The sequence below is a fragment of the Populus euphratica genome, unplaced genomic scaffold (assembly GCF_000495115.2).
Source record: "Populus euphratica unplaced genomic scaffold, PopEup_1.0 scaffold426.1, whole genome shotgun sequence".
NCBI lineage: Eukaryota > Viridiplantae > Streptophyta > Magnoliopsida > Malpighiales > Salicaceae > Populus > Populus euphratica.
The window spans coordinates 34288-52669 of record NW_011500305.1 but is presented as its reverse complement, the minus strand read 5'-3'; the positions used below and the strand labels follow the sequence as shown (position 1 = coordinate 52669).

Below are 18382 nucleotides of genomic sequence, written 5' to 3'. Positions count from 1 at the left end.
ACATGAAGCATTGCTACACTACTGTGCTGTCACAGATCATTTCCTGCAGCTTCATCTTTATATTATTAAAATGGAGCCATCATAATCTTATAATAATTAAGTCAACAGAAAATTAGGATATGAATAAACACCACCACATAATTTAAATAACAAACGCAAACTATATTATTAATTTTCTTAAGGGAATAGCAGATCAAACATCTTGTAATGACAGCTTTTCCCATGACATAAACAGCATGTCGAGGCTAGTATAAAAGAGCTGGGATGTTTCATTGAGTTCTCACTAAGAAATCAAGGTTCAAAACATTAACATTGACATGGCTAGTTCAAAGCTTTCCCCATGTCTAATCTTTATTCAAATCATTTTCTTGGTATTTGTCTTTAACTCAGCAAATGCGCAATTGAAGGTAGGGTTTTACAAGGATACATGTCCAAAAGCTGAAGCTATTGTGAAAAAGGTTATGGATCAAGTGATGAAAGTAGCTCCTAGCCTTAGTGGTCCTTTGTTGAGGATGCACTTTCATGACTGCTTTGTTAGGGTATGTGAGCCTTTAATCCATCTCTGATCATTTGAAAATCCTGAAACAGTTTTAAGCTCTTTTTTTTTTTTTTTTTTTGCTTATTCATGTACAATGCTTATGGTGACTAGCTAATTATATATTTCTACAGGGTTGTGAAGCCTCAGTGCTTTTGAACTCTAGTACTGGCCAAGCTGAAAAGGATTCACCTCCGAATTTAAGCCTTAGAGGATATCAGGTTATTGACAGAGTCAAGACTGCATTAGAAAAGGAGTGTCCTGGAGTAGTTTCCTGTGCGGACATCTTGGCCATTGTGGCTAGGGATGTCACGGTTGCGGTAAGAAATTTCTTTCAAGTTAATTATATATTTCTTTTGTAAGAAAAATCTTAAGGAACAGAATGGTTTTAATTAGTAATAATTTATCCTATCAGACTATGGGACCTTTCTGGGAGGTTGAAACTGGAAGAAGGGATGGAAGAGTGTCCAATTTTTCAGAGCCCTTGACAAACTTGCCACCATTTTTTGCAAACATTTCTCAATTGATATCAATGTTCCGTTCGAAGGGTCTAAGCGTGAAGGACCTTGTAGTGCTTTCAGGTACTTGAGCATTTCACTTCAGGTTCTGTGTAGAGAGTCTTGTAAAAAGAAATTGTACTGAACTAAATCCTAATTATTCTGTTCTGGCACAAAGGGGGGCACACCATTGGCACTTCTCATTGCTCTTCATTCAGCTCTCGGCTTTACAACTCCACCGGAAAGGACGGCACCGATCCCACGTTGGACTCAGAATACATAGAAAAACTGAAGAATAAATGCAAGGTAGGAGATCAAACTACGCTAGTAGAGATGGATCCTGGAAGTGTGAGGACATTCGATAACAGCTATTATACACTCGTAGCTAAAAGAAGGGGACTTTTCCAGTCTGATGCAGCTCTTCTTGACAACAGTGAGACAAAAGCTTATGTTAAACTTCAATCTGCTTCGACCTATAGATCTACTTTCTTCAAAGACTTCGGTGTTTCCATGATAAATATGGGCAGGGTTGAAGTTCTAACCGGTAAAGCTGGTGAAATCAGGAAAGTTTGCAGCAGGGTTAACTAGTTAAGGTTTAGTGTCATTATGTAATAAAATTTTATTTTATTTTTTTGCATGGAAAGATTTGTATGGCTCGCACGTACCTTTTTAAGAATTCTTTTCTTTTTTCTTTGAAGATTTGCTTAATTGTTCGAAGTGTGGAAATCCATTACATTACTCCATCAATAATAAAAAGTGGTTCAAATATCACTAAATAGTAACTTTGGTGTTTTTCAATTTTATATTTTTTCGTTTACCTATCTGCATGGGTTAAATCTCAATAATGGCTTGGCAATTAAAGCAAAGTTGTATCAAGAAATTATTTCAACTCAATAATTTAAACTTAATAATTTAAATTATTAAGTAAAATAAGAGATGAGATTTTAATATATAATTTATATTATTTTATAATATTTTTTAAGTGAAAGTTTTTTAAATTTAAAATTTATACTGGCCTATACTATTTTGTGTTTAATTTTTTTCAAATAAATAGAGATAGTAAAATTCAAACTCATGTTTAATAGTTTAAATTGCTAGGTAAGGCTCAAGATATAATTTGTATTATTATCTAACATACACCCTTAAGTAAAGGTCCTTTAGGTTTGAAATTTATGCATACTCATACTACCTTTTACTTAATTTTTATCAAATAAATAAGGATGGTGAAATTCAAACTCATGATCGCTTGGTCATCAAAACTTTGATATCATATCAAAAAACCATTTTGATCCAATAGATTAAAATGTTATGTAATATACATTTATATTATTTATTAGATAAGATCTTAAAATATGATTTATATTATTTTCTAATATAATCACTCAAATTAAAGCTTTTTAGACTTGAAATTTGCACAGACCTGTATTACTTGGTATTTAATTTTTATCAAATAAAAGAGGATAGTGAAATTCAAATTTGTGATTATTTAGTCATTAAATCTCTGATATTATATTAAAAAGTTATCTCAACTTAATAACTATTAAATAAAATCTTAAAATATAATTTATATTAAACCTTTTTAAGTGAATTCCATGTGTGAGAACAGGAAACGAAAAGTTAATTATGGGCTACCAATTAATTTCTATGTGTGTTAACAACTGTTTTTATCCTCTTTGGAGCACAAAATGGACTTGCAAAACAAGTTGACTGTATATCTAATATGAAGTATTACACTCTTTACATCCATGACGTTATTAAAGTGAATTCCATGTGTGAGAACAGGAAACGAAAAGTTAATTATGGGCTACCAATTAATTTCTATGTGTGTTAACAACTGTTTTTATCCTCTTTGGAGCACAAAATGGACTTGCAAAACAAGTTGACTGTATATCTAATATGAAGTATTACACTCTTTACATCCATGACGTTATTAAAGTGAATTCCATGTGTGAGAACAGGAAACGAAATATTAATTATGGGCTACCAATTTCTATGGGTGATAACAACTGTTTTTATTCTCTTTGGAACACAAAATGGACTTGCAAAACAAGTTGACTGTTCATCTAATATGAAGTATTACACTCTTTACATCCATGAAGTTATTATCACTAGTATTAATTTTTTGTAATCAATATTATTATGAGATTTTATTTGGAAAAATTATCCATGCCATCATATAATTTAATTTCTATATTTATTTATTTTATATTTTTAAAAGTTATAGTTTATATCCTAAATAATTTTGTTGCACGTATAATATTTTAAATCTTAATGTAAAATAGACTAAATTATATGGCTGATCCTAAATTGTTACACACACAACAAAGCTTGGAATGTAAATTCGTGATAAGTATAAAAATAAGTATAAAAATAATTGAACTATAGAATAATTAGAGTATTTTTTATATATTTTTTACAAATTAAATTTCAAAACTGACATGACATAAAAGAGCTCTCAAACACTTAGGTCATTGAATTAAAAAATCATATCGTTTTTGTTTTTGTTTTTTAATATAACAAGTAAGAATATTATAATCCACTGCATCCACTAATCAATCAATTTTAATCTATATGTACTAATTTTATAAATAGAAATCAATGGGCGAACTACGGGTACATTGGGCAAGCGTGCATGACATCAGTCAAATGTTGTGACAAACAATGCCTGGTAACAGGTGACCCTCACTTACAGCTTTTCACCTTGGCAGTACTGGGCAGTAGTTAAGATTCCAATTCAGATGGGACACTGCCTATTTTGGTTCATGAAAATTTAAAACCATAAACTCGATCTCTACTTTAACTAGTTAGGCTGTTAACATCTCCGAAGCCTTGATCCCATTCATTTATCTCCAACCTAACCACTGAAACATGTTTTGATATTCTAATTTGGATCTAATCTGCAGTAGCTGTCCCGTTAGCATCAAATCCTATATGTCATTCAGCATCACACATATCCTTTTGAACTGTGTAACTAATCCCCGGGGTCCCATTGATGTCACTTGAAATATTAAAATAAAAAACAAGGAATAGATTAAAAAAATAGCTTTTCATTGATGGCATGTAAAGAGGTTTGTTCTTATCATCTTCAATCCGAATCTAATACAAGTTAAGGGAAATTAAATTTCTCTGAGAAACACTATTTGGAGGGAATTGTTTAAAATCTAAAATCTAAATGATTTAATCCTAGCATGTACAATCTAACTTGAAAAATACCCACTTTAGTAAAATAAAGTTTGCTGCATGTTCTTAGAAACATGGAGAGCATTCTGAACCAAGGGTAATTTCGATCAATAACTAATGCAATGATTTGGTATGATATCCTTGTCCACCAGTCCAGATCAACAGAAAAATATTTATGATTTGGCTTTGCATGTTCTTAATCAAATATTTAATAGGCTTGTACAAGTCCAGCCCTAGGTTTTCTTAAGGAAGAGTGTGTGAAACATGGCGAAGATACCGGGGCAGGGAATAATTATAAATTAAGTCAATGGACAATAACAAAATAGATAATGCCTAAATCAAAGCAATTAGCTATTTTGTTAATTTACTGATTAGGACCGACTAAGAACTTTAAAATACGCTATTTTGTTAATTTACTGATTAGGACCCACTAAGAACTCTAAAATACACGCAAGCTGACCCGAATATCTATGTTAATTTAAAAAAAATCTTGAATAAAATAATCAAAAGGAAAAAATGAACCGCATGAATGAGTCCAATATTTAATGCATCTTTGGAAATATAATAATAATTATGATTTAAAATATTTTTTATTTAAAATATATTAAAATAATATTTTAATTTTAATTTTTCTTATATTATTATATTAAAATGATCTAAAAATATTAAAAAAAAACATTTTAAGCAAAAAAAATAATTTTAAAGGTTTGAATCGGGTTCCTAAATAAGCTCTTAACTAGTTACTTAACTCATGATTTGATAAATCAAGTATTTGTTTTTGACAAAAAAATAAATATAAAAGCTTTTGAAATATATTTTTTTAATTCTAATTATAAATGAGAAAGCTTATACATATATTTAATTAAATATATCGATAATTATTTATCTAAATAAATATAAAAAAATTAATGCGTCTATTTAACTTGTTTTGCTGCAGGTTGAATAATTTTTTATTCAAGGTAAAAGAATTAATGTGTAAGTGTTATTAAATTTTTTATACATTAAGTAAAAAGTATAATACTTACATATAATAAAATATAGTAATAATTATATGCATTAATAAAAATATATAAGATTTCAAACTAGTTTTTAACTTAGTAAAAGAATGAACAATTAAAAATATATAAGATTTCAAACTAGTTTTTAACTTAGTAAAAGAATGAAACAATGTTGTAATTGCTACTATGAAACACTATTTCCTTAGTCTTTGTACATTAACTTCTCCCAAAAAAAAAAGTGTAAAGTTAAAAAATCACAAAAAAAAATAAAGATAAGAACAAAAAAAAATGGTATAAATAGATTAAGCATAAAGTGATAAATATTTTTATTGGTGATTCCTTTTGTAATTAACATGATGAACAATGTTCATAGTTTACCAATAAATTTATCTATGATAATTCTGTTAGTAAAAATAATATGTCATTGTTTTTTTACTTTGTTTTAATTATTTTTTTCAATTGTAATTCTCTCAGTAAATACAAAAGGAATATTTCCTTAAGTAAAATCTGTTGCTAATTTACTAACAAAAATATTTCTTCTCTAATTATTAATTTTTTGATAGTGTGAATTTACCTTGTTAACTCTGATTAACATTGTCATCACCAATTTTATAACCTTTGCCTTTAACATATTTTTCACAAAAAAAATTACGAAAACACCAAAATTCTAAAAAAATACATTTTTTGGGGGGTTGGGGGGGCACGGGCGCCAAAACCAAGAAAAACCTAGACTTTTCTACAAATCGGCCACTAACCAAAGGAATAAAAAAACTCCTATATTGCTCTCCAAGTTGGTGGCCACCGCACATCATAAACCATCATTGATCTCTGAAGTGAGATATTTTCTCCACCGACGCAACCAGTGCTAGCCTCTCCCTCTCTTCACCTGACTCAAACCAATTATCTTTTCTTCCCATAAATAGACCCACAACTGACCATCAACACTAGTAGCTATCAAGTCTAAATACTCAACCCAAAAGCAACCCGAAAACGACAACAAGAATCCCAAAGAACATAGAGAAAACTAGTTTTTCTTGTTACAAATGGTTGTTCATTGCAACGCCGATGAAGGTTTAAAAAAGGAGGAGAGTTACCCGATCCAACGTTTTGTTACTTATTTTTAGATTTTCACATAAAAAATAAAAAATAAAAAAATATATCAAAAATATTTAAAAAATAAAAAAAAATAATAGGAACAAGAAAAGAATGTTAGAATGCTGAAAAATAATAAAAAATTAGTTGAGAAGGTTCAAAAATAAAAAAAGAATGAAATTTGACAGGATATCGTGAACTAATGAGAGTCTTATTGACAAATAAAATTTAATTTTAAAAAATATATATTTAAAATTAGATGTTTATGAAATCAATTAAATTTTATCTAAGATTTAATTGAATTTATAAGGGGTTTGATTGCAAGGAAAATTAATTTTTAAGTCAATTTGAGCTTTTATTAGAAAAATTAAAGTTTTAGGGTCAAATTATAATTTTTAAGAGTTGATTTAGTTAAATTAGAGGTTTAATTGCATATTTATTAAAGTTTGATGGCTAATTAGGAACTTGATTGACACAATCTGAAAACCAAGGACCAAACCAGGAAAGACGCATAAATAAAGGGGCTAAAATTGACCGAAAAAGGGACTAAATTAAAGGAATTGGAAATTTAATGATCAATTATGGGTCAAATGGCATGAATCTAAAACTAAGAAATATTTTGTAAATATTACTAAAATCAAGGAAACTAATTACAATTTATTAGGGGGGCTTGATTACAAAATTTCAAAAAATACAATGACCAAATCAGAAATGTTCATTTTGAATGTTAAAATGGTGTCGTTTCCTTGACAGCTGTTCATTACCTTCTTCATCAGCAACAGTCTCGACACTAAAAGGCAGTGGAGATGTTAGCGGTGGAGCGGCTTCAATCAGGGGAGCATGTCCCATGGCTGATATCCCTCGCCACCATAATGAACACTGGCAGTTACAATCTTCCTGCAATTACCACGGAAACGCATGCATTCTCGGGCCAGAGGAGAGACAGACAGGAAAAAAAGAAAAAAAAAAAAAAAAAAAAAAAAAAAAAAGAAAAGAGAGAGAGAGAGAGCATAGGGAAGAGAATATGAGAGAAAGTGAGGGAATAGAGGAGAAAAACACAGAGAGGACAGAAGAGGAAAAAAAAAAAGCACAAGAGAATGAGAGGGAGTACAGGGGAAAAGAGCAGAGGAGAATCTAGAGACACCCTCTACTTTTTTCTTTAGTAGCAGCACCAAAGCTTCAGCAACTACTTCATTGTAAACCGAGCATTTCAGAGAGCAAACCAGAGGAAGAAGTTAAAGAGAAGAACGAACAGTTGACAGAAGGAAACACCAACAGAAGAAGAACGAACAAACATAGGAGTCTTGAGCTAAGGACAGACGAACGCAGACGAGGAAGGTTGAAAAATATAGATCGTCACCTTCATGCACCAGGTATATACATCTCCTCTCTTATTCCTGCAAATAAGCTTAGTTACTGGGCGAAGGTAATTTAATTACCTTCGCGCTATTCATGCATGCGTGAAGAAATTCATCAGTGCTCTCGGATGCGCAGCTGGGTCACTAGGTTGTGCCAATGACATGGCTGAGTCCGCTGAGTCTAACTCTATCACATGGATTGAGCTAGGCCTAGGCTGAATAAAAAAAATTTAAAAATTATTTTTTAAAAAAATATGTAATTTTCATATTAAATTTTATTTAGTATTGATTTGTATTTTTATATTGTAAAGATACAAATTTAATATTAAAATATCCAATTTTCATTAAAATATTAAAAAAATAAAAAAAATATTTTTGTTTTTAAGCATACGACCAAATATTTAAAAAAATCATAGTTTTATACAAAAAAAATTAAGAAAAAGGGGTATTAGCATGCATTTTGGCTTTAATAACTAGTTTATTAAAATCACGAGAACTAGGCTAATATTTCAAAATTTTAAAAAAAATCATTTTATTTTCTTTTAGTATCTAAGATTATGACCTTATACGTAAGATGTATTTCAGATATTAAATGTTTTTGTTGGAATTAAAACTGTTAGATTTTACCTGATGAGAATTTTCTTACCGAGTAGGACTTTTCTTAAAATATAAACGAACTGACAACTAGAAAACACAACAAGACCTTAGATTTTATCAAACACTCAAACAATGCAGTCTACCTTAAATATGATGTATTTCAGGTACAATAAATACATTTTATGTACGCAACCAATACCCATACTTGATCTTTGAGACCACTTAGGATTCCTAGTATTCAAAATAGTAGGTGGCGACTTGCATTTCTACTTTCCACTTATAAAAAAAACAAGAATTCCTTGTATTTTTATATTTGTCTGATAGATACAATATATAAGAATAAATATTTTCACCGCGACGCTTCACACATACAACACACCTGATAACATGCCACTTCAAACATAGAAAAGTTCATAATATTCACTTTGAGTTACTCCAAGATGGTCTATTTTGAACCCAAGTTAAATTACTTATCACATTTAGCATGTTGATTTTATTATTATAAGTGGACAAAGCATAAAAAACACCTCAAGAAGATTTATCCTTAGAAGATTCTATTATCCTATTATCACATTCAACCTGTAAATATTTGTTTTACATAGAACCCAAAAAAAAAAACTTGAGCAATTTTTATCCTTCAAAAACAATCTAAAAATGATAATAAAATCAATTTAGAAAAATAATAACGGTATTTTCAACTTTATCATGGATGGATATATGATGAAAAAAACCTCAAAATGGGTTTTTATCCTAGAAATCAACAAAAATGATAATAAATCTTTTTTTTTTAAATCATAATTTTTGTTTTGTTATGGCTGACATAAGATAAATAAAATTTTAGCCGATTTTATCCTTATAAATCAACCAAATTTCCTTGAGAAAAAATCATGTATGATATTTTGTTAGAAATTTTTAAAGTGAGATACCTCAATGGAAGCAATTCAACTAGAAAAAGTTGGAGGACCGCGTCTGTAGTTATCCATTTCATACACTGTGTGCGTGGCATGACCTGGAGGGGAACCTTTATACTATATGTAGGTATCCTTTGCAGCCTTTTCATTTACCACATGCCTTAAAAGACCTGGAGAGGAACTTTTATACCTTGTTCTTGTACAAAACCAAAGACTAGTTTATGCCACAACATTTTGTACTCCCTTTGGACTATCAAATAAATCTGCTTGAACCACATGATTACTTATCCCAAATGCATACATATCGACTACTTTCTTTTCTTTTCTTTTTTATATATTTAACCAAGGGATTCTTTGGTTTTATACTTGGTAATCTCGGAGTCTTCTTAGATTTTTACCATTTCACTCTTATCGATCACGAAATTAATTATCACCTAGCAAAGCAAACTTTTAAGACACTAACATGACACAATCAAGTAATAAAGCTCTTACAATTCCATGTAATGTTAACATAGAAAACGAAAACCAATGGAACAAACAATGACAAGAATGTATTCTTTCCTTCCCGAAGACAAATACTTACATTCCTTAACTTCCATTTCCACATTCCTAGCTAAGCTACAAAACCCAACTCCTCAAACACTTCCATCCATCAAAAGTTTTTCGAAGCCCCCTTCGTTTTCTTGCCAAGTGAATATGTCCACCTCCCAACAGTTACCCACTCACCATCAACGGGAACCCAAACCCTTCAAACGCCACCATTCTGCCAGCTACTATGTTAATCGAGTCCGCGGCAGCCTTATTCGGATCTCAGAGATTATATGTGGCATATTTTTAACCCTTCTATTCATTGGTGGTATTGCTGTATTCATAACATGGCTCAGTTTACGCCCACATCGTCCTCGGATTCTTATCTCGAATTTTTTTATTCCAGGTTTGGATCAACCTGATGGGTTCGAAAATGCTGAGATAAGTTTCAATGTCACAGCCCGGAACGCAAACCGAGCAGTTGGGTATTATTATGATTCGGTGGAAGCCTTTGTTTTCTATAGAGATCGAGAAATTGGGTCTACACCCTTAGTGGACTCATTTTACCAAGAGCCCAAAAACACAACTATTTTGTCCAATGTGTTGAAAGGGGCCACCCTGGATGTGAATAGTGACCGGTGGAGGGTATTTAGGAAAGATCGTGCGCGTGGAGCGGTTGTTTTTCGATTAGATGTAACGGCCATGATTCGATTTAAGCTGTCCACGTGGGATAGTAAGCGCCATCGAATGCATGCCAATTGTTATGTTGCTGTTGGCCGAGATGGGTCCATCTTGGCCACTTCTAAAAATAAGAGATGCCCTGTATATTTCACTTGGTTTGTAAAAGTTTCGTAAGTTATGTAATTTTCTTTGTAGTTATCTTTATCTTTTTAATGTGAATTCATTCGACATGGATCGGATATTGATTAATTTGCCAAATTATGAGCTAGCTAGAAAAATTTAATCCCTACATTGGCGTAATAATTTCATCCAAAACGTTTTTTCAAATATAATAATTAATTTATTAACCAAGATTTTTAACCAACTCTCAATGGGTCATAAATAAATAATTCTAAATAATTTTTTTTATTATCATCATTTTATTTTTTTCAATATCTAATCATGATAATCATGTCATAGTAAAATAAAATTATAAAGATAAACTTGATGCAAGTTATAATTATGGATTAAAAAAAAGCTAGGGTTATTAAACCCTAAGATTATAACCTTAAACTACAAAGAAATAAGGGGAAGAAATTATGATATTTTCTGAAAAAAATAGTAATTCAATAATCTAATGATAAAACTAATACATCAATTATGTTCTTTATTAAAAACTAACACATCATTTATTCAACCAAACTAAAAATCTCCAAACTTGAGTAGGAAATGTAATTAAAATTCAAAACTAACTAGAAAAATCATTATAACAACAAAAATATCTTCTAGGCCTAATTTAAAGGTCTTCTGAACATCAACTAGTCATAGTCACTATTATCAAACCCAGATCGGCTTGATAGGTCAACTCAGGATTCGGTGGCTGGACCGGTACAAGTTTGTTAAAAGACTGGTTAGGGCAATCCGATAAAACCTAGTTGACCCTTGACCACGAGCAATCAGGCTGAACTCGGACAAGACCTAGTTTTTTTTTTTTCAAATGTAGTTTTTCTCCTATAACCCTCCTTTTATATTTTTTTAATTGGTTATTAACACTTTTTACAGTTCATTATATAATTTTTATAATTATTGACATAATTGTTTATTGGTATTTATACTATCATTCCATTGGTAATTAATTTACCAACAGGATTATAGATGGAAATGCTCTGTCAATAAATCTTTTATTGATATTTTTTTTTTATCTATCAGAGAGTCTATCAATAATAAAAAAAAAATTATTACCGACGGATTTACTAACAAGAAGATCAAGCTAAAAAAACTTTTACCCGCTTCATTTTGTCAGTATTAATCGACAAAAATACCATATGCAATTCTATTGATGATTATTTAAAATATTTTAAAAAAATATGTATAACAAAACTAGAAATATAATTAAATAATTAAAATCGACTTAAAAATCCTATAAATAAATCAACTAAAAATTGATCTTACTTGAAAAAAAAAATCATACAACAATATTTATACAATTATTAAGAAAAAAAATAAAAGAACAAATATAATGATAAAAAACACAAAAAAAAGAAAAATATTATTTTAATATAGTTGCGAGTGAAACTTAAAAGATAATTTTTTTTTCATAAAATATGTTAATTTAAAAAAGTCGAGAAAAGACAAGAAGAAAAGAGGAGAAGACATACTTGATTGTGGAGGAGAAGAGAAGAGAAGAGAAAGAAAGGAATGTTGATGTTTTTTACATAAGAAGAAGAAGAGGAGGGAAAAAGAGGCTTGTTTGTTGTGAAGTAAGGGATTTTAGTTTTTTTAATTAGGTATTTTACTGACGGTTTTACGGATGAATAATAATATTAATATTTTTAAACATTCTGTTGGTGATTTCATCTGTAATATTTAATTTAAATTTTCAATTTAATAAAATATTTTCAAATATCATTAAAATATCACCGATGACTTTCAATCCATAAGTGATTTTGTTTGTAATATTTAATTTAAATATTCAATTTAATAATTTCAAAAACCTATAAATAACACTGGTAACTTTTCAATCTATCAGTGATTTTATTTGTAAAGAACAGTAATTAATAATATAATTGAAAAGTAAGCAATTCTAGAATTCTCTAAAAAATACCAACAAAATATTATGTTGATAATTGACATGATGAACAATATAAGAGATATGTGAATAATTTATTAATGATTTTATCAATGAAATTAAATTTGTCAGTATAAATAACTTGTCATCTTACTTTTTAGTTTTTTTTAAATTTTTTTCTCTTTATAATTCTCTCAGTATATATCAAGAGAATAATTACGTTGGTAAAATTCCTCTACAATTTATTGACGGAAACATTCTGTTAATATTTTCGTTTGTATTTATTAATTTTCTAGTAATTCAAGTTTATAATTTTCAAAAATTAAAAGTCAAGGGTTATTTTATTTATATATTATATGCTTAATTTTCCCTTTTAATATTGAAAAGACATTTTATATATGAGTCCGTAAATCCTTATAATAAAATAAAAAAATTCAGATTTTTTTTTTGTGGTTGAAATCTAGACCAAGTTCTAATAGATATTTATAAACTAGTTGTAAAATTCATTTATTGATTTTTCTTGAAAAACTAAAGAAAATATTTTTACTTTACAAAAATTTGCATGAAGACTATCTTATAATTTGCATACACAATTTAAAAAACTAAATCTTTTTTTTTTAAGAAGGATTTATTTTGTTATTCTATTTTTTAAAATTGATTTATTTAATATATAAACAAATCTTGCTTGTAAGTTTACAATTTTAAATATTGAATATAAAAGAGTAAAAATAGTATAAAAGATCCAAAATTAATAGTTCAAAAATCTAAAAATTAATTAAAGTTAAAATAAATCATGTTTGGCAAAAACACAAAAAATAAAGATGTGAAAAATATTTACTATTTATTAATCATTCACCAACTCAAAATCAAATAACACCAAAAATCAACACAAGTATTATTAATTTTACAAACTACATTCAAATCTTATACTAATTTAAATAAATCAACATAAACTCAAGTATAATCAATAAATCAAGATTTAATGTTCAATTGCTAATCATAACTCTAAGAATAAACTCACAATATTATCCAATCAAATCATCTCAATTCAAATTACACAACAATTCAAATTCACATTGCCAAAGCAATCCAAAAAATATACACACAATAATAAATATCTTAACAATTTATAAAGATCAAATCGCTTGAGATTAGGGATTGAAGTTCTTACATGGTCGTCGTCGTCGTGCAGTAGCTACTATAATCAACAGAAAAAAGTTGGTGGGAGTATGATAACGTGGCTAAAAAGGTCTGTGGAACAGTGGACCATCCACAATTTTTTTCCATGTCTTTTAGAGTTAGTTACAATGTACTGTGATTCACACCAAAATTCTCATCTGAGTATATGCCCAACAAAAGCCTTGATGTCTTTCTTTTTGGTTTAACCCCTAAACCTGAAACACCTGAATATTTGAACTGTATAACAAAGACAAGAAATTGTAACTGATTTGATTTTTATGTTGATGCTACTCAGGTTCCAGAAATGGAGTCCTGCTTGACTGGCAAAGACGCTTGAGTATTATTAAAGGAATTGCACGGGGGCTCTTGTATCTTCATGAAGATTCTCGTCTTAGAATTATTCACAGGGATCTCAAAACAAGCAACATTTTGCTTGATTATGAGATGAATCCAAAGATATCAGACTTTGAAATGGTTAGGATTTTTGGTGGAAATCAAAGCGAGGCTAGCACGAATAGAATTGTCGGAACGTAGTACGTATTACTACATCCCCATTCCCACAGTGTTGTTGTTTTCAATTGTATAGTTGTTTGGAACAAATGGATTTTCTTATTCTTTTCTTTATTCTTTCTTTTGAAGATAAAATTTTAATTTAAACTATTAAATAATTATTTTTTCAAAAAAAAATTACTCACACAGATCTATAACTACTTTATATAATGAGATTAGAACTCAAGAATTTTTCATCATCACTGTTTTAATATCAATTTAAAGAATAATTTTATATCAAATATGATAAATATTATTTTTACAGCGAGGTGGCAAAGGTTCACAATGGTGCATTCTTGACCGATTGATATGATGCAAAAGAATTTTGCTAACCTTTCATTCATATAAAGCAATTTATTTCCTCCAGTGTCGATTCAAAACAGTTGATGCATGGCCTCAGAGCATGCTATGGCAGGACCTTTTTTCTGTAAAATCAGATGTTTTCAGTTTTGGAGTATTACTGTTAGAGATAATCAGTGGGAAAGGAAACGTTGCCTTCCATCTTTCGGAAGAAGGCGAAAGCCTTCTCACTTTTGTAGGTTACAAATCCTATCTTTTTATCCAAAAGAGCATTACTAACAATGATTTTTGTTATCTCAATTCAAGAAGTCTCACAACTTTTCAGGCATGGAAACAGTGGTCGGATGGTCAAGGACTGGAATTGATGGACCCAATGCTAGAGAAATCTGGCGTGGCAACTGAGGTGCTGAGACGCATCCACATTGGGCTGCTGTGCGTGCAAGAGGATCCAGCAAATAAACCAACAATGTCATATGTGCTTGTTATGTCGGCAAGTGATACCATAACACTCCCTATCCCTAAACGACCAGCATTTTCTCTCGGGCGACTTGTTGCCGTTGAAGCTCAATCCTCAAACCAGAAAGTTTGTTCTGTCAATGAATTAACCATTTCAGTTTTATCACCACGGTGACTGTAAATTAAGTTGTAATTTCTATTTTCCCTTTTCTTGGACTGTTTTTCTTGACAAACACAGACATTTCCAAAAGGCAACAGACAGATATAAACATATCTTCTTGATATGTTTTTCTTCGCACTATAAGAACTATTGTCTTACAAACAAATCCTCTTTCATATATGTATATAGTAATGTTTGAACCATAAGTTTCTAATTATTGCTGCTCCAAATTATGGGCCTACGAGGCCTCATTGTCATTTGCTCGTGACTAAGATTACGCCCAAGGAACCCAAATTCAGCATCAGAGACTTCTTTGTCCAGGCATCAATAACGCAGTTGCAAAACTTGAATTGGCCAGCACGTTGATGGACTTAATAGTATGAAGCGTTGTTATTAAACTTGATTAGGTGGTTGACTCAATAAAAAAACCGGGTAATAAATTAAGTGGATTAATCTGGATTAAAAATTAAGATGAGCATTAATATATTTTTTTGACATAAAATTTAGCTAAAATACAAGAAAATATCACATTAACATACATTAACATATATACTAGAATAATTAATTAACATATTAGAAGGTACATTTAGTTTTAAAATAAACAAACCTTTAACATACTTATTTTAAAATAAAGATAATATTAAAGATAGATATATTGAAATAGCAAGTTGTTTTAAAAATAAATAATTTAATATAAAATATATAAGATAACAAAATCCAAACTCCAAGTTGCATTAAAATATAAAAATTAACATACTCAAGCAAATTGTTTTAGAAATATTAATACTTAACACTAGTAGAATAGAAAAAAGAATAGTAAAGTAAAAGATTTCATTGAAATAACTATATTTTTTCTAACATATTAAATATAAGCATTGAATTCCTCAATACTTATAAGAGCAAAATTTAAAGCAAATATCAATAAGATTAAGTTAATCTCATTAATGTCTATCGAAACATCATCATGCTACTATATATTGTTATTATCACAAGCATTTTTTATTTTATTTATATTTATTAAATCTACAATTGAAATATAATTAACCAAGAAACATTATATGTTGAATAATAATTTATTTTTAAACAAACTAATAATTTAATCTTCTATTATCTTGATTTAAAGTATCTAGAATAGTCATGGTTGATAAATCACGATGAAAGATTTTTGCTTTTTTAGTTGTTAAAGATGATGTAATGTCTTTTATTATTCAATTTTTCATGTTAAAAAATAACTTAAAATTAATTGGATTATAATTTTATCATTTCCAATAATTCTTACAAAATCAAAGTGCATGTATACTATATAAGTATTAATAATACTACTTAATATAAAATAACTTTTGAAGAATTACAAAAAAATATATTTTTTTTTCATTTTCAATCTCAAATTATAGTTGATATAAACTAGTTTATTAAGTCTGCAATGCTCCAATTAATTTCTCATTTTAACGTGGATATATTTAAAAATATTCAAATTCATTTCTTACCTTGAAAAACTATAAATTTGATTTAAAACTTTTATGGTCAGCTTCTAAGACTTGGAGTACATGTTCCATGTGTTCATCATTATTTATTTATATACAAAATTAATAAATATAATTATGCCAAGAAAATAGTGATGTTAATTGAATAACATTAAAAATTGATAATCCTTATTCTCTCTTTATTCTCTCTTTTTGTAGGAGAGTTCTAATGAGCTAGACACTCATTAGTAGATATCTACACTAGTTAAAGCATTTTGTTTCTGTATCATTCAGCAAAAATATCATATGATATGGCTCCTATTACTTAAAAATATCATACATAAAAAAGAAACCTTTCTTTTTAAACGGATTTCTAAGTGAAATATTTGGTCATGCTTAAAAAATTGAAACAAATTTTTGAAAAATGATGTTAATATATTACAGTATATCAGAACTTAGTTAAGTTTGATTGAGGTGACATCTCCTTGTCCCTTATCTACTTCAATCACCATCATTGATTCTTTTTAGTTAATAGTCGAGATTTTATTTACTTTTAGCTAATATTAAGATAGCAAAAGAAGAGGAGAAAAAAAGGCAACAACAGAAAGAAGAAAAAAAAAATCATAAAAGCACGGCTGCTGCATCGTAAAAGCATGGTGGTCTTTCAAAATATGTTTAGTATATTATAAAAGCATGGCTGCTGCATTTCTACTTTTCATATTTCAATAGTCCACAGTTCGAGTTTCACTTGAGGAAACACACTATGAAAGTTCTCACTTGACTTTTGCCAAAAAAAAAAAACGAGCCAACAACAGAAAGAAGAAAGAAGTAATTCATAAAAGGATGGCTGCTGCAACGAAAAAAATAAATCCCCTGTTGGGACTTAGTTTAGTTAAGTTTTATTAACGTGACATGTGATTATCACCATCATTTATTCTTCTTTTCATATTTCAATATTCCACAATTCGAGTTTCACATTAATTAGAAACATGCAACTCTTTCTTAACGAAACAGACTATGAAAGTTCTCACTTGACTTTTGCCATAAACTGGCGGCAAGGAGATCCTCCATGTAAAAGAAAGGAAAACTCTCCATTTTCCTGCTTTCCTTTGCAGCCCTCACGGAAGCACAGGAGATCTTTTTCCTTGATCATAAATGCTCAAACACAACCACTTTCGTAAGAAACAGCCCGTATCAAGCCAATTTAAATATCCTTCTCTCTTCGCTCGCCGCCAATGCAACCCGTAATGACATTAACGGATTCTATAACGCCTCTACAGGACATGATGTTTATGAGGTCTATGGCCTCTTTCTTTGCCGTGGCGATGTTAGTGTCGAAGTTTGCCAAGAATGTGTGAACCTTGCAAGAAACGATGTGGTCCAACGTTGTCCAATCCAGAAGGAGGCTATCATACGGTATGAACAGTGCTTCCTGCGCTACTCAAACAGTAACATCTTCTCCAGCCTGAGCGAAAAGTTTGCGTTTATCATGTGGAATAGACAAAATATAACTGTTGATGTACAATTTAACAAGCGACTGGTGGATACTATATCTGATGCTGCTAATGTAGCTGCAAGTGCGCCATCAGGTTCAAAAAAGTTCGCAGCCAAAAATTTTACTTATACGTGGCTTGAATCTCTATACGTTCTTGTGCAATGCACACCGGATCTATCTAAATATGATTGTAATCGGTGTCTTAACCTAACTCTCTCCTTCATATCAATTTGTTGTAATAATAAGCGAGGAGGAAGAGTCATATATCCAAGCTGTAATTTTCGATATGAAACTTATTTATTTTACAACGTTGCTGCCGTCGTGGCCATGTCACCACCACCACTATCCACGCCCGT

General features: G+C 29.7%; 3 protein-coding genes and 1 pseudogene across 3 annotated transcripts in view; all 4 read left to right on the top strand.

The window, feature by feature from the left end:
* Positions 1 to 276: 276 nt before the first annotated feature.
* LOC105113418 (peroxidase 27-like) lies at positions 277 to 1803 on the top strand. Its single transcript, XM_011009584.1, has 4 exons — positions 277 to 539; positions 670 to 855; positions 951 to 1116; positions 1211 to 1803. The coding sequence occupies exons 1-4, from the start codon at positions 318 to 320 to the stop codon at positions 1618 to 1620; spliced, it is 984 nt and encodes a 327-aa protein (XP_011007886.1). The 5' UTR covers positions 277 to 317; the 3' UTR covers positions 1621 to 1803.
* Positions 1804 to 9802: 7999 nt separating this feature from the next.
* On the top strand, positions 9803 to 10607 carry LOC105113416 (protein NDR1-like). Its single transcript, XM_011009583.1, has one exon. The coding sequence runs from the start codon at positions 9865 to 9867 to the stop codon at positions 10549 to 10551; it is 687 nt and encodes a 228-aa protein (XP_011007885.1). The 5' UTR covers positions 9803 to 9864; the 3' UTR covers positions 10552 to 10607.
* Positions 10608 to 13769: 3162 nt separating this feature from the next.
* LOC105113414 (cysteine-rich receptor-like protein kinase 10) overlaps positions 13770 to 18382 on the top strand; it is a 7296-nt pseudogene continuing 2683 nt past the window's right edge.
* The window catches only part of LOC105113434 (cysteine-rich receptor-like protein kinase 25), a 1325-nt gene continuing 127 nt past the window's right edge, over positions 17185 to 18382 (top strand). The window contains exons 1-2 of the mRNA XM_011009610.1: positions 17185 to 17190; positions 17610 to 18380. Coding sequence (XP_011007912.1) covers positions 17185 to 17190; positions 17610 to 18380 — 777 coding nt within the window. The remainder of the gene's footprint in view (positions 17191 to 17609; positions 18381 to 18382) is intronic.